Raw genomic sequence first — 19,644 nt, forward strand, 5'->3', positions numbered from 1 at the left:
AAAGTTTTCCCTAATTATTTCTCGATAGAGGGATGCCATTCAATAAACAAATTAGTAGGGTCTTTAATGGATAAATTTCATAAAAAAAGATTAAAAAGCCAATGCACGGGTAATAAATAATAGGTCATTGCCATATACAACAAGTATCACAAGCAACACAAAGCACAAAGAATCTCATCTCATAGATTGGTTGGATGATCGCACATTAAAGAAAAAGGTCCCCCCCCACAAGCAGGTGAAAACATAATAATCACCAAACACTTTGGTCTAACACAAAACGTACTCACTAAAATCTTTACACCAAACATCAAACCTTTAAGCGAGCCACATCAATGCCCAACAAGGCTTTTAGGGGTGCTAGGATGGTTCTTGTTTCATACCACAAGGTCGACAACCAAAGCAGGACTATGACACAAAAAAGGAACTATTATGATCATTTTCCCTCTATGCAACTGCCATCTGAAAATGAAGTTTGAAAATAAAATTTCACAAAAAAAACAAGACCATTTTTTAGAATGTCTTAAATGGATATGATTCAATGAGTTTCGAATTTAAGGAAAAGGACAAAACTGATAAAATAGTTATTACAGATACACTTGACATTTAAAAAAAATAAAGATTTTTATAAGAAAAAAACAATTATTAGGATGCTACAGAAAAAAATAAATAAATAAATAAATAACTTTCTATAGAGGTCACCCAAACAAAAATTACTGCTTATACAAGAAATAGTGCTCTTATTCAGCCCGAGTCATGTTCTGTTATTCAGAATAGATTTAACTTCCTATACTGAATCCTGGGATGTAACTTTGTGGATTTCATGTCATATCACCATCAAGCTTCTTCGCGTGTCACAAAAGAAAGGAAATCAACCTCGTGGCAAAACTACATGCAAATGATTAGAAACAAGACAGAATGAGAAAGGTTTTCTATTACATCCTGTTCTACACATAAGCCACCATAAAATCATCCCCACCTCAAGAACATGCATGCAACAGTGACCCTTTCAACTTCCACTTGTTAGGTCACCGGTCGATCCAATCCTTGAAAAGCAGCATCATATAAAGCGGGACATTCACCGCAGCAACAATCACAAGCAGCCGTAGCCGAAACAGCCGCTGGACCACTGTTCTGACCTTTGATTTGCTTGGGCGTTGCATTTTTGCAGTGTCTTCTGGCTTTGACTCCCAGCTCAAGTCCACCGAGACAGATGCCTCTGCCTCTTGCAAATGCTTCTTTGCTGTTGGCCTCGAGACAACCTTTCTCCTGTCATGAGATCAGTCAGAATTTACAGAAATTAGGAAATTGCATCACCATGTATTAACACCAGGGAAAAAGCAGGCATTAGCACCAAAAATTTCCTCAAAACTGTCAAAAGCAAGATTCTATAGCCTGTATCATGTATTATAATATTTCTAATCAAAGTTTGTACACACCTCCCTGTAAACCCTGTATCGGACTTTGGGGCTGGGACCCTTGTTCTGGCCTTCTTGACAAGATGCATTGACCCATCTGCATCCCAGACCATTTCATATTCGCAATTCTCCTCTTCATCTTTTTCTTTAGATGTGGACATTAGATTATTTTTCATTGCTGTAATGTAGCTCATACATTTGTCAGAAAGTCCCAAGCCATTTGTTGGCCACATGATGATCAAAATGAGAGTTATGACAAACTGAGTCAGATACCTGACAGTATTAACCAAGGAGATACATTAGTGCAAACAAGCGGCAAAAGTAATCTCCTAAACAACCACAATAAACTAATAATAACAGAGTGAAATTTATAACAAAGGTAGTACCAGATGTAGATATGAGTTTGCATTGGAAGAAAACATAAATTAGTAGAAACAGCATCCTCTGAGTTGGTTGAATTTGATCTTGCAGACAGCAGCATGAATGATGGATACAGGTTTCCCTGCTGCCAGCTGACAGTTCCAACAGTGTGCTGCACAATTCATAAGATTAGACTCTAGCAATAAACCACAACCAAAATATACTAGTAAAATCCTACCTCAGTTACAGTTCCAGCAGGTGTAGAGTGTACCACTGTACATTGATCATGATCATGACCTGACAACACAAGTGTCTGCAACAAGCAAAATGATGTAGAAAGGAGCTTGTGCACTAATGAAATCAATCATAAACTGTCAAAAAATAACAAAGCTTACAGGTCTGATGAGGTCCAGTAAATGGTTTGAAGTTTCCTCGCTTAGATAGTTCTGATACCTAAACTGATTATATATTAGTTATACAGTACAATCACATGAGAAACAAATATGTTATGCTCCTACCAAATACTTATCACAAAGGTGAATCATGGATTTATGAGATTCCATGATCAGTTCCAGTATATAAAATTCTCTGAAAGAAAGATCAGACAGAAATCAAGACTTACGAGATTCCATGATCAGTACCAGCATATGAAATCCTCTGAAAGATAAAGATAAAATATCATTAGTTACCAATGTTAACATGTTTGTTGATTACTTCAGAGCAACCTGGATGAGTGGCCTAATTCATAATATGCATGATGGAGGTTATAAACAAGCAAAACAATGAAGATACCTGATTGATAACAGAGGAAGAACGATGTGAACCACAAGGGGTGTCATCAGGACGATAAAGAGGGATGTGCGTCAACAAAACCTTTGGATTTGATGTGGCATCTAGAAAGTATACATAAGTGAGATAAGATTAGCATAATCCAAATTAAATGCAGGTCATCAGTCAAAATAACTCACAAACCATTAGATATGTGTTTGATAAAATCCCAGGATAAAGATGTTTCTTTTCCTTGTTTAGGCCCTGCATAATCAAAATTATCTTGAGAAAAATCCATACATTGAACTCACAAAATTACTTGTGGCCATATTAAAGCAACTACTAAATCATCAAACCTAAGCATCAAATTTATACTCCTCTAGATAAAGTAAACCAACTAATACAATGTCCCAAGAAAATTTATATATAGATAGTCATGCAAGGATTGAGAAGAGTATTGGCGAAAGTGTTAGGACTCTAGCTTGAAGAGTCCTAATTGAGAGGGACATTCATGTAAAACCTACCTAAGCCGACCCCTATTAAAGAGGTGAAGAGGCCGGCTAGGGTTAGGAGGTTGTTTCTTAGAGAAAAATAAGGAGTTGTAAAGGAATAGGAGTCTTGAGTAGGAGTCCTATTAGGAGTTGGTTAGAAGTAAGAGTCTTGAGTAGGAGTCCTATTAGGAGTTGGTTAGAAGTAAGAGTCTTGAGTAGGAGTCCTATCAGGAGTTAGGGTTTAAAAGCCCTATAAATAGTCATGTATTCCTCCTCTTTTTATAGGCAATAGATGAATCTTTTCTACAACCTTTGAGCAGCAACTTGGAGGGAGGAACCCCTATAGAGTTCCAAGGAGGCCGATCCCCTAAAGAGATCAACCCCAAGTTTAGAATCTGCAAGGGTTCTAACACTTGGTATCAGAGCAGCGTTCTTGGCATCTCGCTGCCCTTCCACTGCCATCCATCAGCCCTCCACAATCGCCCAAAGCAATTCCCACAATTGCTTAAAAGATCATCGCCGAATTCCGCCATCATCTCCACCACCACGGATCATCCTTTGATCTCCCCGTGAATTGCAACAGGTTCTGGTTTTCCACCTTATTGCCGAATAAACTTTTCGTCATAAAGTTTTCATCTCTACGACGAAAGATACATTGCAAAATTCCAATCGTATAACACCGACTGTTTGATCTTGCTACTGTGTTTTTTCTATCCAAATCTCTACGAAATTTTTATGACATCTTTGTAACTTCCTAACAACAGATTTCCCTTTGGTTTTGTCAAAAAATTCTTAATATAAACTATTGATATTTTACGTTTAATCTGCTATACTTAAAAATCTGTTTGTTTGATCTTGATACTATGTTGTTTCTATCCAAATCTCTACGAAATTTTTATGATAGCTTTGACACTTTCTAATAGTGGATTTCCCTTTGGTTTCATTAAAAAAATCTCAATATAAACTACTGATCTTTTACGTCCAATCTGCTATACTTAAAAATCTATGCTGCAGAAAATTTCAGCCGCATATTGTTGCCTTAACCCATCTATTTGCTATCTTTTTTGAATGAAATTTCTTATACACTTCATAGATCATCTTGGCTTCTATCTAAGATTGATCTATTGAGGAATTCATCTCTAAAACCGATTTTGTGTTGCTGTAAATTTTCATCGTAGATCGCTGATATTTTTCGACGAGAATTCTACTATCGCAACTTACACCAATTTCCTTGCTGTTATACTGCCGAAATTTTCTTGATTAAATTAGTCATCTTTGCTGTCATATAAACTGTGATTTTGCTATCAATTCCTTCCTCAATTCTCTCAAGTTTTTGGTGGAAATTACGTCGAGAAACCGCTGTTTCTTCGACGACAATTCTGCTCTTACAAGACAGCACATACTTGCTGCAACTTCCACTGATTTCTATCAAACCTTTGTTGCCATCTACCACAGATCCAAAACTTTCATCCACAGCCCTAAAATTCCACCAAACCACACCCTCAAACTGCACCCAAAATAGCCACAAAACAAGCCTAAACCGTAGCCTATATCCACCAATCCACCAACCCTTTCGACCATCACCTCTCTCAACCAATACATGCCTTTAACCTGACAACAAAAGAGAGATCTTAACATCACAGATTTGGCGGCATATACTATGGCATCTGAGGAGGTAATCAATGCTAAATTTGAAGCCTTCAAGGCGCGAATGGAGGATAAGATTTAGACGCTCTTTACCGAACTCAGATTGAGCCGACCACTAAGCCCGAAGAAATCACATCAAAGAGAGAGCTTTGCCCAATCGCACCAAGCCTGAAGATATGACTTCCAAGAGAGGGGAAGCTCTATCACTGACCCCAACTATCCATGCATGAGAGTGGACTTCCCTAGATGGGAAGAAGGAGACCCGATTGGTTGGATCTCGCGCACGGAGCGATATTTTCGGTACCACAAAACCGCAGATGCATCAATGGTGAAAATTGCAGCTATACATCTTGAAGGGGATGCTATACAGTGGTTTGACTGGTTTGAACATACTTATGGAATCCTTTCATGGCGACAATTCAAAGAAGGACTGCTGATACGCTTCAAACCAACCGATTACGAGAATATTGACGGACAACTAGCAAAGATCCGACAAACCTCCACCATTCAGGAGTACCAAACCAGGTTTGAAAGGTTATCTAATCAAACTCGTGATTGGTCTAAAAAACAGCTATTGAGGACCTTCATTAAGGGCTTGAAGCCGGAGATCCAAGGAGAAGTTAAAGCGCGATAACCGTACACGCTTATGGCAGTCATCTCTTTCGCACGACATCAAGAGGAGCAATTGAACCATGAAGCTCGAAGGACTAGGGTCACTCCTCAACCAGCAATACTGAAGCCCTTAGCCCCCCCATCGTTGACCGAGTCCCTGCACCAAAAAGGTTAACAAGAGAAGAGCTTCAGGAGCGATCTGCGAAGGGGTTATGTTGGCATTGCGATAAGCCGTGGAGCCATGAACATCGCTGTAGTAAAGGGAGACTTTTAATCGTTGAACCAGTAGAAGAAGAGGTCATTGAACATCCAGAAGAGAGCATTGAACATAAAGAAGAAGATGCAGAAGAAGAGCCACAACCGACCGAAGTTACAGTACATGCACTAGCCGGCTACTCAAACCCGCAAACGATGAAAGTTGGAGGCCTTCTCAAACAACAACCGATCACTGTTTTCATCGACACGGGCAGCACTAATAATATCCTAAACAGTAAGGTTGCTATCCGAATGGCATTACCTATCGAGAATCGTTGCAGGTTTGATGTTAAGGTCACCGACAGACGGATTTTGAAGTGTGATCGTAGGCGCCCGTAGGAGAAACTATTGCTGCAGGACCAAGAGATAATTGCAGATTTCTTCCTTCTCCCTCTTGATGATCATGAGGCCATGCTCAGAATTAAATGGTTGACAACATTATGTGATTTTTCTTAGAATTTTATGAAACTAATTATGAAATTTTACAGTAAGGAGAAACAGGTGATACTGCACGGGAAACGTGGGGGCGACGTAACGATGATTTGCACACAACAAATGAAGAAGGTTTTGCATAAAGCATGCAGTGGCTTTTTGGTACAACTTGAGCAGCAAACTAAGGGAGAGCCAACAGAATTTGAAGATCCAAATCTACTTCCTTTGCTTGCTGAATTTTCAGATATAATTGACGAATCGCGCAACCTACCTCTTACCCGCCGGCATGATTATTATATAACGATTCTTCCAGGCAAACCTCCAGCAAATGCTCAGCCATATCAGTATCCACATCTCCAAAAGGATGAAATAGAATGGATTGTAAAAGAGATGCTCGAAACAGGAGTTATTCGGCCATGTTGCAGCCCCTACTCTTCACCGGTGCTCCCCATACGAAAGAAGGACGGAACATGGCGATTATGTGTTGACTACCGAGCTCTCAATGACATAATCATCAAGGATAAATACCCTATTCCAGTAGTAGATGAATTGCTAGATGAAAGAGAGCACAAATCTTCACAAAGCTGGACCTTCGATCCGGGTATCAACAAATACGAGTGTGCGAAGAAGGCATACCGAAAACCACCTTTTGAACACACAACAACCACTACGAATTTTTGCTTTCTTAAACAAAAGATAGAATATCTTGGACATATCATATCAGAGGAAGGTGTGGCAGTGGACCCCTTCAAAATTGGAGCAATGCAAAACTGGCCGACCCCGAGAAATATAAAATTGCTACATGGCTTTCTGGGTTTAACAGACTATTACCGTAAGTTCATGAAAAACTATGGAAAGATCAGTGCACCACTTTCTTCCTTCCTAGAAAAAGATGTCTTCCAATGGTTGGACAAAGCCTCCACTGCCTTAGATAAACTTAAGGTAGCCATGACGACGACGCCGGTGCTAACACTACCAGATTTCAACCAACTCTTTGTTATTGAGGCCGACGCATCTGGAGTCAGAATTGGAGCTATTCTCATGCAAGATGGTCGACCACTCGCATACACTAGCAAGGCATTATCTCCCTCCCATCAAAATAAGTCAACATATGATAAGGAGATGCTCGCCATTGTGCGCACAGCAACGAGGTGGAGACCCTACTTGATTGGTCGACGATTTCAAATTAAAACCGACCATAAAAGCCTCAAGTACTTTTTGGAGCGAAAGATATCATCCCCTGAGCAGCAAAAATGGGTAACAAAACTTCTTAGATTTGATTATGAAATAACTTATAAAAAGGGGAAAAAGAATGTTCTTGCAGATGCGCTTTCGCAGCTATCCGAGCAAGCTGAAGTTTCGGCCATTTCACTTCCGACTAGCAACTTCCTTAAGGATATTAAGATAGAATGACAGGAAGATTCAGAGACTAGTAAAATTATAAAAAAATTGGAGGACCAAGCTCCGTGACTCATTATAATTGGGACTCAAAAGAATTACACTATAAGGGATGCATTATGCTTGTGACAAATTCTACTTGCATCTTCACAAGCAGATTTTGGACAAAGTTATTCCATATGCAGGGTATTAAATTGAAAAGGAGTACGGCATATCACCCATAAACTGATGGCCAGACGAAAGTTGTAAATAGGTACTTGGAGACAGCCCAAAGCCACCCACCAAATAAGACTACCCAAGGAGAACTCCAGACCCAGCCAAATGCCATTATTGATCGATGGATCGTGACTCCACGACGACGACCCACTAATGAAGTGCTAATACAGTGGGCGAACCTACCAATAGAAGATGCCACTTGGGAGAACTATGACGACTTGAAGATCAAATTCCCAAAATTCATGAATCATCAGCCTCGAGGACAAGGCTGATTTGAAGAGGGCGGGTCTGTGTTAGGACTCTAGCTTAGAGAGTCCTAATTGAGAGGGATATTCATGTAAAACCTACCTAAGCCGACCCCTATTAAAGAGGTGAAGAGGCCGGCTAGAGTTAGGAGATTGTTTCTTAGAGAAGAATAAGGAGTTGTAAAGGTATAGGAGTCTTGAGTAGGAGTCCTATTAGGAGTTAGGGTTTAGAAGCTCTATAAATAGTCATGTATTCCTCCTCTTTTTACAAGCAATAGATGAATCTTTTCTGCAGCCTTTGAGCAGCAACTTGGAGGGAGGAACCCCTATAGAGTTCCAAGGAGGCCGATCCCATAAAGAGATCAACCACAAGTTTAGAATCTGCAAGGGTTCTAACAGAAAGCCTTAAGCACTAGACCATCCTTTTTCTACAAGAACTAAATTGTAGTAAGATAAATATCAAACACAAGTACAAATTTTCATTGTTTTCTTCTCCTTGTGGACTTGCTTATTTTCTTGTCAGCTTCCAAGTCTATGCCAAAATAGATCTCCCAGAAAAAAAAAACCTTCCCGATGTGCCACTTTAATGGAATGGGTGGTGAAGTGAGTTCATGGAATTTACCCATTTTAGTAGGCATAGCTCATCATGTATGCCTCTTAAAGCAACATAAACCATCACTTAATTGTGTGGAACAATATAAAACAAAATAAACCAATCATAGAAAATCTCATGATTAAGGGATTTTGAATCCCATAATTAAGGGAGTTTACAATCTCATAATTAAGAGAATCTATCCCCTATTTTAGGCCACTCAATCAGTATCAAATCAGCTCATATTATTAAAATTAATTAGAATAAAATATTATACAAAATCAATTTCCTTAGTTGTAAGGTTCTAATCAACCTATATATGTCTTCCTTTGCATATAAAAAAGATTAATAAATGAGAAAAATTATATTCTCTTGTGTTCATGGTATCAGAGCCTATTTTGGGCCACTCAATCAAGTATTAAATCAGCCCATATTATAGGAAATGAATTAGAATGAAATTATGTATAGAATCACTTTCCTTAGCTGTACAGATTATACTCAGCCTATATATGTCATCCTTTGTATCCAGAAAAAATTAATGAATTAGAAAAATTATATTCTCTTGTATTCATGGTATCGAAGTCTGGTTCCTATAGTAATCGTTTTTTTTTTCTTTCAGCCTTAATTGTTGAAAGCCTTTTCCTCTATTCTACCACTTTCCGAATCAGCCCCAACTATTTCTTCTTTGTTTTCTCATGAAGAACCTACGCTACTATATCTGGAGAAGACAAGATGACACGGGAGTACCTAATTTGCTACAATCTACTTATATGGACTTTGCTAATGCTACGGTATATTTTTCAACCCACAATGTTGCTTCATAGTTTTCAACTCAGCCCACTCAAATATGACAACTCATGGGCATATTCTTTTAATAAAGTTATAGTTGTTTCAAGGTGCTTTTCTTCATGTCCAAGGAATGCATTATAAAAGTTAGTTACCAGCTGTAAAACATTTAATTTCGAAATTCCCTATGCATGAAGGGTTGTTTCATGCACTAGTACTTATTTTGGTATTTAGGGGTTAGAAAGAACTTTAGAAACTGATGATATTGGCAGAAACTATCTTGGAATGCTATCTTAAACTCTGTATCTCTTGGATACGTCCTTGAGTGGTGAGTCTTTGTTTTTAGTTCTGCATCCTTGTTTATTATCCTTGGGGTAGTGATCTTTCTGTATCCCTTTGTAATTTTAAACTTGGTGGTGAGCTTTTTTTTTATCTTATTAAAGTTTTATCATGAGTTCGTTCCTTTCCTACTATCAACTTTCTTCCGAAATTCATTATGTATTACCCCCGGTATCAGAAGATGAGACCAATGCTTCCATCTCCAACAAACAGCTTAGGTGACAATCCATCTTCTTACAATGCATAAACTCAACGGACAAAGCTTTCTTCATTGGTCTCAGCCCATAATGTTATATATTCGAGGAAGAGGAAAGATCGGTCATTTGACCAGATCAACAACGACACTTGCAAAGAATGATCCCAAGTTCGAAGTATAGGATTCTAAAAATTCCATGATCATATGATGGTTGATAAACTCAAGGAACCAGAAATTGGCCAAATATTTTCACCAATAGCAAGGGAGTTATAGGATGCTGTGGTTGAGACATTTAGATATAGGGAATTCAACCAACTATTTGAGATTACAAACAATATTAGAGAGCTTAAACAAGGTAATACTAATGTTACAAAATACTTTAATTCCTTGAAGACACTCTGGCAAGAGCTTGATATTTTTTATAATTTTGAGTGGTCACGTGCTACAAATAGTGCTCGATACATAAAAATGCTTGAGAGGGCCTTTCAATTTTTGGTATGTTTAAACAAAGAACTAGATGAAGATCGTGGATGAATATTTGGGAAGGATCCATTGCTATCTCTCCAAGTATATTCTCTGAAGTTAGGTGGGAGGATAGTAAAAGACAAGTCATGATGGGATCTTCCACTCCATCTATGGTTGTAAAAGATTCTACACTTATTATGAGAACTGAAATTATTTCTTTTCCTAATGTTGTGCAACGTAATCATAGGAAGGGAGATAATAAAGGCAAGTATGATGTTTCTTTTGCAATAACCCAAGACACACAAGAGAAACCTGTTGGATGATACATCAAAAACCAACAAACTGGAAGAACAATCAAATTCCAAAAAAGGCTAATAGCAAAGGATTTCAAGTAGACAATCAATCTGCGACCACTTCTAAAGGAGCCGAAATGTCTCTATTCAGTAAGGAACAAATTGAGCAACTATTTAAGTTTCTAAACCAGTCCCAAAATCCTAATCCTTCTCCATCATCATCTTACTCTGCTTGAACAAATTGAACAAATTGGCCAAAGAAGGTAATTGTTTCACAGCCACGTCTGCTTCTTTTGGTCTCAAGGCTCCTTGGATCATGGATTCAAGTGCAACAAACTATATGACTAGCCTTGCACAATTATTTTCCTCCTACATACCTTAAACTGGAAACTCTAAAATAAAAGTTACTGATAGATCACTTTTTTCTATAGCAGGAAAAGGCACAATTGAAATTTCAGATTCCTTTGTATTAAATTCTATGCTTTATGTTCCCAACTTGTCTTGTAATTTGTTGTTTATTACCAAATTTGCATTGTGTTGCTAAATTCTTTCCTTCTTACTGTGAACTTCAGGACCTGTATTCGAGAAAGATGATTGGCAGTGCTAAAGAGAGTGAATGACTCTAATATCTTGAAGAAGATGCTACTTAGAATAGACAAGCTCAGTTGACAATAAATAATAACACTCCTACTAGTAGTGAAAAAATGTTGTGGCACTATAGACTAGGCCACCCAAGCTTTCCTTATTTGCAAAAGTTCTTACCTTCATTGTTCAGAAACAATAATAGTTCTCGATTTCAATGTAAAATTTGTCAATTTGCTAAACATCATCACACTGTTTTTTCTTCTCGGCATATATAGTGACATTTGAGGTCCTTCTAATGTGACAAATCTGCTTGGAACCAAGTAATTTATAACATTTATTGATAACCATACAAGAGTATGTCGTGTTTTTACCTCTTAAAAGAAAAATCTGATGCTGAAAAAACTTTCAAGAACTTTTATACCATGATCCAAAATCAATTCCAAGCAAAAATACAAGTTTTGAGAACTGACAATGGTAAAGAATACTTTAATACCATTCTCGATTCCTACTTGTTAAAGCATCGAATAATCCACCAATCTTCATGTGTTGATAGCCCCTAACAAAATAGTATTGTAGAACAAAAAATAGACACCTACTTGAAGTAGCACGCCCTCTTTTATTTACCACTTATGTTCCTAATATCTTTAGGGAGATATCATCCTTACTGCTTCATATTTGATTAATTGAATGCTTACCAAAATATTTAATTTTCAAACACCTCTTAATCATTTATCTTCCATTTATCCACATATGAAACTATTTAACTCTCTTTCACCAAAGGTATTTGGGTGCATTTCTTTTGTCCATATTCATAACCATCATCGAAGTAAACTTGAACCTCGTGCATTAAAGTGTGTGTTCATTAGCTACTCTCCAACTCAAAAGGATTACAAATGTTACGATCCTATATCGAAAAAACACTAGTCACTATGAATGTCACATTCTTTGAGAACCAAACATATTTTCAAAAAATTCATCTTCAAAGAGAGAATTCTACCCAAAAAGATTGTTTTTGGAAACTGTCTCTACCAGTCCCTAATTCCTTGTCAAATTCATCTCCTACTTTCACTCTACCAAACCTACCTAGCCAACAACTAACTAGCCCTATTAATACTCCTAAATCCAAATCTCCAACACCACAACCCAAATCTCCAATGCCATAACATGCTATTGGGCAGTCTAGCTCAAGGCGAGATATCATTATGATTGCACTTGAGCTTCGTGTGTATTCAAGACAGCGAAATCTAGAAAATATTGATGTTCACCCTCCTGAGTACTGCTAAGAGTCTGAACCGATAGCAGATCCATACATAGACACAAGTAACTCCATTCCTTCCTCAGATCTTAATGTTCCTATTACCATTATAAAAGGAATTAGATCTTGTACAATGCATCCTATATCTAAATATGTGTCCTATCATAGATTGTCTCCAGCCTTTAAGGCTTTTACAACTCACCTGTCTGGTTTAGAAATTCCAAAAAATATATAGGATACTCTACTAATTCCAAAATAGAGAGGCAATTATGGAGGAGATGAGAGCTCTTCAAAAGAATGATACTTGGAGTGTGGTGCATCTGCTAAAGAGGAAGAATCCAGTGGGATGCAAATGGGTGTTTACTATTAAATATAAGATAAATGGTTCTGTTGAAATATATAAAGCCAGATTGGTCACAAAAGGATTTAATCAAACATATGGTACTGACAACCAAGAAACATTTGCTCCGGTTGCAAAACTAAATACTATTCAATTATTATCTCTTGCAGCTAATTATGAATGGCCTTTACATCAATTAGATGTGAAAAATGTCTTTCTCAATGAAGAACTAGGGGAAGAAGTATACAAGGATCTATCACCCGGCTTTGAAAATTTGTATGGCTCAAATAAGGTGTGCAAGCTAAGAAGATCTCTTTATCGTCTCAAGCAATCACCATGTGCATGGTTTGAGATGTTCACAAGGTCAGTTTGTGGCCATGATTACACTCAAATTTACTCGGACCATATAATGTTCAATAAACACTCAAATAAGAGAGATATTATCCTAACAAGCAATAATGTCTTAGAATTGGAGAAATTGAAGCATATACTAGCCAAAGAGTTTGAAATTAAAGATCTTGGATAGCTAAGATTTTTCTTGGGCATGGAAATACGAGATCAAAGAATGAGATATTTGTTTCACAAAGGAAATAAACCCTAGACCTTCTAAAAGAAACAAAAATGCTTGGTTGTAAACCTGTGGACACTCTAATAGATCTCAATCATAAATTAGGATGTCCTTCTCAAAAAGCCACAGTAGATGCAAACAAATATCAGAGATTGGTACTTAAGTTGATTTACCTATCTCATACTAGCCCAGACTTGGCATTTGCAGTGAATATAGTGAGTCAATTTATGCATTCACCACATAAAGAACATTTAGAGACAATATATAGGATTCTTAGATATCTAAAATGGATTCCAAACAAGGGATTATTATTCAAAAAGGACAATCATATGGAATTGAGGCCTTTATTGATGTTGATTGGGAAGGATTAGTAAGTGATAGGAGATCAACTTCAGAATATTGTACATTTATCGAAGATCATTTGGTGACTTAGAGGAGCAAAAAGCAGACAATTGTTGCTAGAAGCAGTGCTGAAGCAGAGTTCAAAGTAGTAGCACAAGGTATTTGTGAACTCTTATGGCTAAAATGCTTCTAAAAGAATTACAAATACCCACTGAAACTCCTATGAGACTATACTGTGACAACAAGGTTGCTATCAATATTGCTCATAATCCAATGCACCATGATAAAACAAAGCATTCGAAAGTAGATCAAAATTTCATAAAGGAGAAAATTAAAGAAGGAATTGTCTGCATACCAATGATTTAAAAAGCGCTAGGCGCCAAAAGGCGCCAAGGTCCAAAAACGCCCGAGGCGCTAGGCGCTCGCCCGAGATAAGCGAGGCGCTAAAATATAAAAATATATAATATAATTAATAAATATAATTATTTAAAATTTTAAATAAAAATATGCTATTAAATTAAGAAAATCTAAGATACAAAATCACAATGTCACATTAACAAAAAGTTTCAAATAAATAAAAATTAATAGTATTAAAATCAAAATAATATATTATTAATCTATTAACAGTATTGAAAATTAATCATTTCAAATAAACTTAATAATATTAACAGTATACAATATATATATTGTTAAAAGGAAGTGTAAAGGGGTGCTGAGCTTGCTGACTGAGAAAAGAGGAAGCGACAGCGGCGAGCAGCGGGAGCGGGAGCGGCGAGTGGCGACAGCGTTTGCGAGCAGCGACAGCGGCGAGCAGGGAGCAGGAGCGGGAGCGGGAGCGGCAAGCAGTAGGAGGCGCGAGTGGCGACAACGACAGCGACAGCATTTGCGAGCAGCGATAGCGGCGGCGTTTGCGAGCAGCGACAACGGCGAGCAGCGGGATCGGGATCGGGAGTGAGGGTTAGGGTTCGATTGTCACTTATATCAGTTTTAGTTGGTTCAATTGAATCAACTAACCATCATAGACCGAACCAGGACCGAACCAGACCCAAAATTCTGGTTCGGTTGCCTTGGTTAACCCAGGCGCTGGGCGCTTGAAGCGCGCCGCCTGGGAGATTAGCGAGGCGCTCGGGCCTTGCCTCACCTCGCCCGAGCGCCTTTCAAAATCGCTACTGCATACCTTATATTCCTACAGAGAAACAACTAACAAATGTTCGTACCAAAGGACTTCAAAGGTCTTTATATGAGCATCTAACTAACAAGCTATGAATGACTGACATATCCGAGCAGAAAATCCCATAATTAAGAGATTCTGAATCCCATAATTAAGGGAATCTATCACCTATTTTGGGTCACTCAATCAATCTTAAATCAGCCCATATTATAGGAAATGAATTAGAATGAAATATTGTACAGAATCAATTTCCTTAGTTGTATAAGTTGTAATCAGCCTATATAAATCATCCTTTATATATAGAAAAAATTAATGAATGAGAAAAATTATATTCTCTTGTATTCACCAATGAACATGACTTTTTTTAGGTATTTGAGTATAAAAGCCCCTGCAAGCTTGGTTGCAAACATATAAAAAAATGAGAAAGAAGAAAGGAGAAAAAGATAAAAACATTGATTGCCCTTATCTCAGTCGTTGCTGAATCAACTAAATTGAGAAGCCTAAGATTTCTGTGGTTGTTGAACAAAATCAAACAATCTAGTTCTCCAGGAGCGTTTTTATTAGAAAAGAAGACAAATTTCCTTATTAGGCAACATAAGTAGTTTCAATGATGTACCTCAATATTGCAACTTCTTATAAGCTCAATTGACAAGCCTCAACTTCTTCCATGACATACATAGGTATATTACTACTGAGAGAGCAATATCTTCAAAATCATACTGATCAAAAGCATTATAAAGCACGTCCTGACAATATCTGCATACCTCAAATCTACAGCAAACTTTGACAACCATATTCAACTCCAAGGTTTCAAATATTGCAATTTACTGATCATAATGCACCAATTCAATCGTGTAAAGGTAATGCTGGTGTACCAAATATATTGGTTACACTAACATATCAATAAATTTTAAAAAATATTTTTTATTGGTGTACCAAGGAATTCTATATCATACCATAGGTAGATATTAGTCTAATAAAATATCAATGCATGTAGAGGTGTTCAAAATTTTAAAATATTTAGAACTAGCTCTGACTCCTTAATAATTTTCCATGGGAAATAACTCATATTTTAGGGCATCACTCAGGCCAATTTGCGTTTAGGGCTTCAATTAGCATGATTTTGGATGAAATTTTCCTTTTGAATGATATCCTAAACAAGCAAGTTAATCATTATTTCTATTTATGGTAAGGATTAACAATTTCAATATATTCTCAACCTAACATCAATTAGTTAAAATGACAAGTTTGATATGGGACCATGTTTTTTTTTCCTCCTCTGTATGTCGCAAACTTGTCCTACATGGAATTCCCAAGCAAAAGTATTATTATGGCAAGGCAAAGGCTTGAGCCTTGAAAGTCGTGAATTAGATCATTAAGAAAACAGCCCACCTCAATTTGACAACACTGTATAAGCTCCTAATCTTGTGTTTAGTTCCACAAAAGTACTCCTAATATGAGTTGGACCGGACCATCCAAAACGAGGTGGTGTGTGGCATGCACCCCCAGACCGCCATGTACCATCTGTTATATACCACTTTAGGTGGTACGACGATCATTGGCTTAATTCATATTGCCTCTCAAGATGAGAGATTTTCATTTATCTAAATCCTATTTTCAAAAAAATATTTAACTGATTGTACATAATCAAAAAAGGGAAGAAATTAGAACAAAATAGGGTCCTTTATAGATTTTTTAGAATGTTTAATTGATTATAATAAAATTTGGTACATACTAATGTCCTGTCTAATTTGATTGTATATAACAAGTAAAGGAAATAAATTAGAATAAAATAGGATCACGATGGAAATCAGGCTACATTTCGAAGATGTGGAAAGAAAAAGGTCCGACCCTTTGGACTGATGATGAACTCAGGTTCAGGTTCAATTGACATTTTAGGGTAGCCATGTGTTAACATCCTGCACATTTAATATCAATTAATATCTTCTTTTTTAGATTGACAATAAAGTAGAATAAGGAAAGAAATAAGAGAAAATATTGCAAGAATCAACATCTTGCAATAAAGGAAGAGCATCATGCACAAAGAAGGAAGACAATTCTACAGAATCATCTTGCAAGAAAGGAAGAACATCATGCATAAAGAAGGAGAATAGTTTACAAGAATATTTTTGGAATCTTATCTTCTCAAAAGATGACCAAATACAATGTATTGAATCATCTTGATGTATTTTATTCCTTATTTGTTATTTTTTTTCTTCTTGTATTTGTGGCTTATATAAAGAGGCCAAGCATTATAATGGGATCATCAGTCTTTTAGTGAAGAATAGTTTTATTCACTAATTGTGTGAGTAGTGCAAGACCACAGTTTTCTCCCCGATGTGAGCCGAAGGACTTGGAGTGAGCCCAAGATTATCCCCTACATTTCTCTCCTCTCCTAGTCTTAGCTAGCCTACAACGAAGACCCAAAAACTTATTTCTCAACATCAGAAGTCAATCAGAAGGGTGTCAAAGGGCTCCTCAATAATCTAGGTATGTGATTAAACTCCAACTTTGTTCTTTATTACTTATATTAATATTTCTACAATTCAGATTTCTTTTGCCTCCTCTCTCTCTCTCTGTTTTAACCCATTTTTTCATTTATATCCCACCCAACCATCTCTCTCTTCATATTAAGCATCCCCTTTAGGGTTGTCCTACATCAGATTATTAAAAAAATTTTGATAATATTTTATTTATTTTCCAAATTTTGGTATATGATGGTGTCCTGACACTCAGTACACCAGTGTCATGTCCACTCAGGATTAGTACAATGACAGTAACTGAGATGACAAACCTTGGATGAGTCTATATTTTTTATTTCAGATTAGCAAAAGTGCATCATCATAGAAGCATAATCTACTATGATTTGCATTATAGTAAAATAACAAAAATCTGACCAAAGAATAGATGTAGCACTTAACTTCAACATGTTACTAATATTTTATAGATTAGAAGGAAACATGATGGGCATTTGAAGGAACAATAATCTACCATCGAGTGTTTGAGCATCAACAACGATAAAGTTGATCTTTCCAACAGAAATTTGGTAGTTTCTTGCTCCAAATTCCTTCTCATAATGACTGATCACCTGTTAGCAGGAAAACCTCACAATATTTAACAGTCTAGTCAAGTGAATCATTAGATGTAGCATATAACATTTAAAGAAAGAGAAAAAATGCTGTTGATTATGATTCAAGGGTTACTTCAGAATTAAATTGTGTTATTGACTACAAATTAGTTAAACAGACAGAGCTGCTTTTATCAAATCACAAATCAAGCACCCAAATCTTAATATATAGTCAATGTACAAAAACTATGTCATAATGTTTCAAATTAAAAGACAAAATCTGCACATCTAAAGTGCACATCAGACACACGGCCAAGAAACATAAAGATGACAAAAACAAGGACAAAGCATTTATCTTGTCATTCTTATTGAGGTTTTGAAAAGTACAGGAGATCAAGAAATAGTCTGGCTTGCTAGTTTATTTAATAAAATTTTAAGATTTAGGAGAATGTCTGATAAATGAAGAGAGATATGTAGAACTATTACAAATGAAGAGCTTTTTATAAAAATAAGAGAGAGATGTAGAACTATTCTAATTACATAGGGATTAATATTATAGATCACAGTATAAAATTTTGTAAAAGAGTACTTAAAAGTCGAATAAGATATAAAACAAATATCGCTGAAAATCAATTTGATTTTATGATTTGAAGATCTACAATAGAAGCCTTTTTATTAAGACAATTAATACAAAAATAAAGAGAGAAGAATAAAGATATGCACATCTTTTATTGGTTTTGACAAGACATGTAAAGTTCCTATAGGTTTGTTATGATGAGTTTTAGAAAATAAAAGTGTATCCACTAAATGTATTGATGTTATAAAATATATATATGATATTATACTAATGCTAGAACCATGGTTTGCAGTACCGGTCCGTACCGCCCGGTACGGGCGGTACGTACCGGTCCGACAGACTTTCGGTACACGGACCATATGTTACCGTTCCGACACTGTAGCATTACTGTAGAACTGTAGAACTGCTACAGTGCTCGGCACGCCTGAATATACCGCTCGGTACACCTGGGTGTACCGAGCGGTATACCGTACCGTACCAGTACCGAGCCCAGATCGAAACTCCGGTATGGTACGGTATTGCGAACCTTGGCTAGAACTATAAAAGGTATTAATATTGAGTTTTATGTTAGTATAGGACTGCTTCGGGATCCGCATTAAATCGTTACCATCTTATATTGGTGATGGACAAACTTATTTATCATATATTGGACAGATCTGCATTAAATCACTACCATCTGATATTAATTTAGTTGACAATAGTTTAAATAAAATTAAGTGTATACTTGAGTTATAGGGATAGATGTTGGAAACTAAAGGTTTTAAATTAATAGGACTAACACTAAATATATGAGATAATCTTAGCAATACTAGGAGTAAACAGAAGGATATACTTAAGCTGGATAGAAAAGAAGTCATAATAAGTAAAAAATTTTAGGTATCTCAGATTCATTAGTCAATGAGACGAAGAGATTGATCTAAACTAACAACTAATTAGTTATAGTGAAGGAGGATGTTATTGATCTATCATGAATCTTTCAAGACCTCTGCTTCAGTCGAGAATTGAGTTGGATGTTCAAGTGATGTTTAGCCACATCAGGATCGATACCCAACATGTTCTTCAAAGACCATATAAAGACCTAGGTGTTGGTCCTCAAAAAATTGATGAGTTCCAACCTCTTTGCATCAAGTAATGCTGCTCTAATTTTGATGGTGTGGTCTGATCGGTTTCTACTAAGGGGGACTTCAATGAGTGTATTAATCGCCTTGGGATGTGGAGATGGCTTTGAG

General features: G+C 36.7%; 1 protein-coding gene across 4 annotated transcripts in view; it reads right to left on the reverse strand.

Moving 5' to 3' along the window:
• Nucleotides 1-663: 663 nt before the first annotated feature.
• The window catches only part of LOC135586682 (uncharacterized protein C630.12-like), a 28,207-nt gene continuing 9,226 nt past the window's right edge, over nt 664-19,644 (reverse strand). For all 4 annotated transcript variants that reach the window (XM_065121241.1, XM_065121242.1, XM_065121243.1 and 1 more), the window contains exons 5-13: nt 17,763-17,859; nt 2,748-2,807; nt 2,568-2,668; nt 2,398-2,432; nt 2,171-2,228; nt 2,014-2,088; nt 1,802-1,947; nt 1,437-1,688; nt 664-1,266 (exon numbers count right to left, since the gene is read on the reverse strand). In XM_065121241.1, coding sequence (XP_064977313.1) covers nt 1,026-1,266; nt 1,437-1,688; nt 1,802-1,947; nt 2,014-2,088; nt 2,171-2,228; nt 2,398-2,432; nt 2,568-2,668; nt 2,748-2,807; nt 17,763-17,859 — 1,065 coding nt within the window. In that variant the 3' untranslated portion in view covers nt 664-1,025. The remainder of the gene's footprint in view (nt 1,267-1,436; nt 1,689-1,801; nt 1,948-2,013; nt 2,089-2,170; nt 2,229-2,397; nt 2,433-2,567; nt 2,669-2,747; nt 2,808-17,762; nt 17,860-19,644) is intronic.

This window comes from Musa acuminata, chromosome BXJ2-8 (assembly GCF_036884655.1).
Source record: "Musa acuminata AAA Group cultivar baxijiao chromosome BXJ2-8, Cavendish_Baxijiao_AAA, whole genome shotgun sequence".
NCBI lineage: Eukaryota > Viridiplantae > Streptophyta > Magnoliopsida > Zingiberales > Musaceae > Musa > Musa acuminata.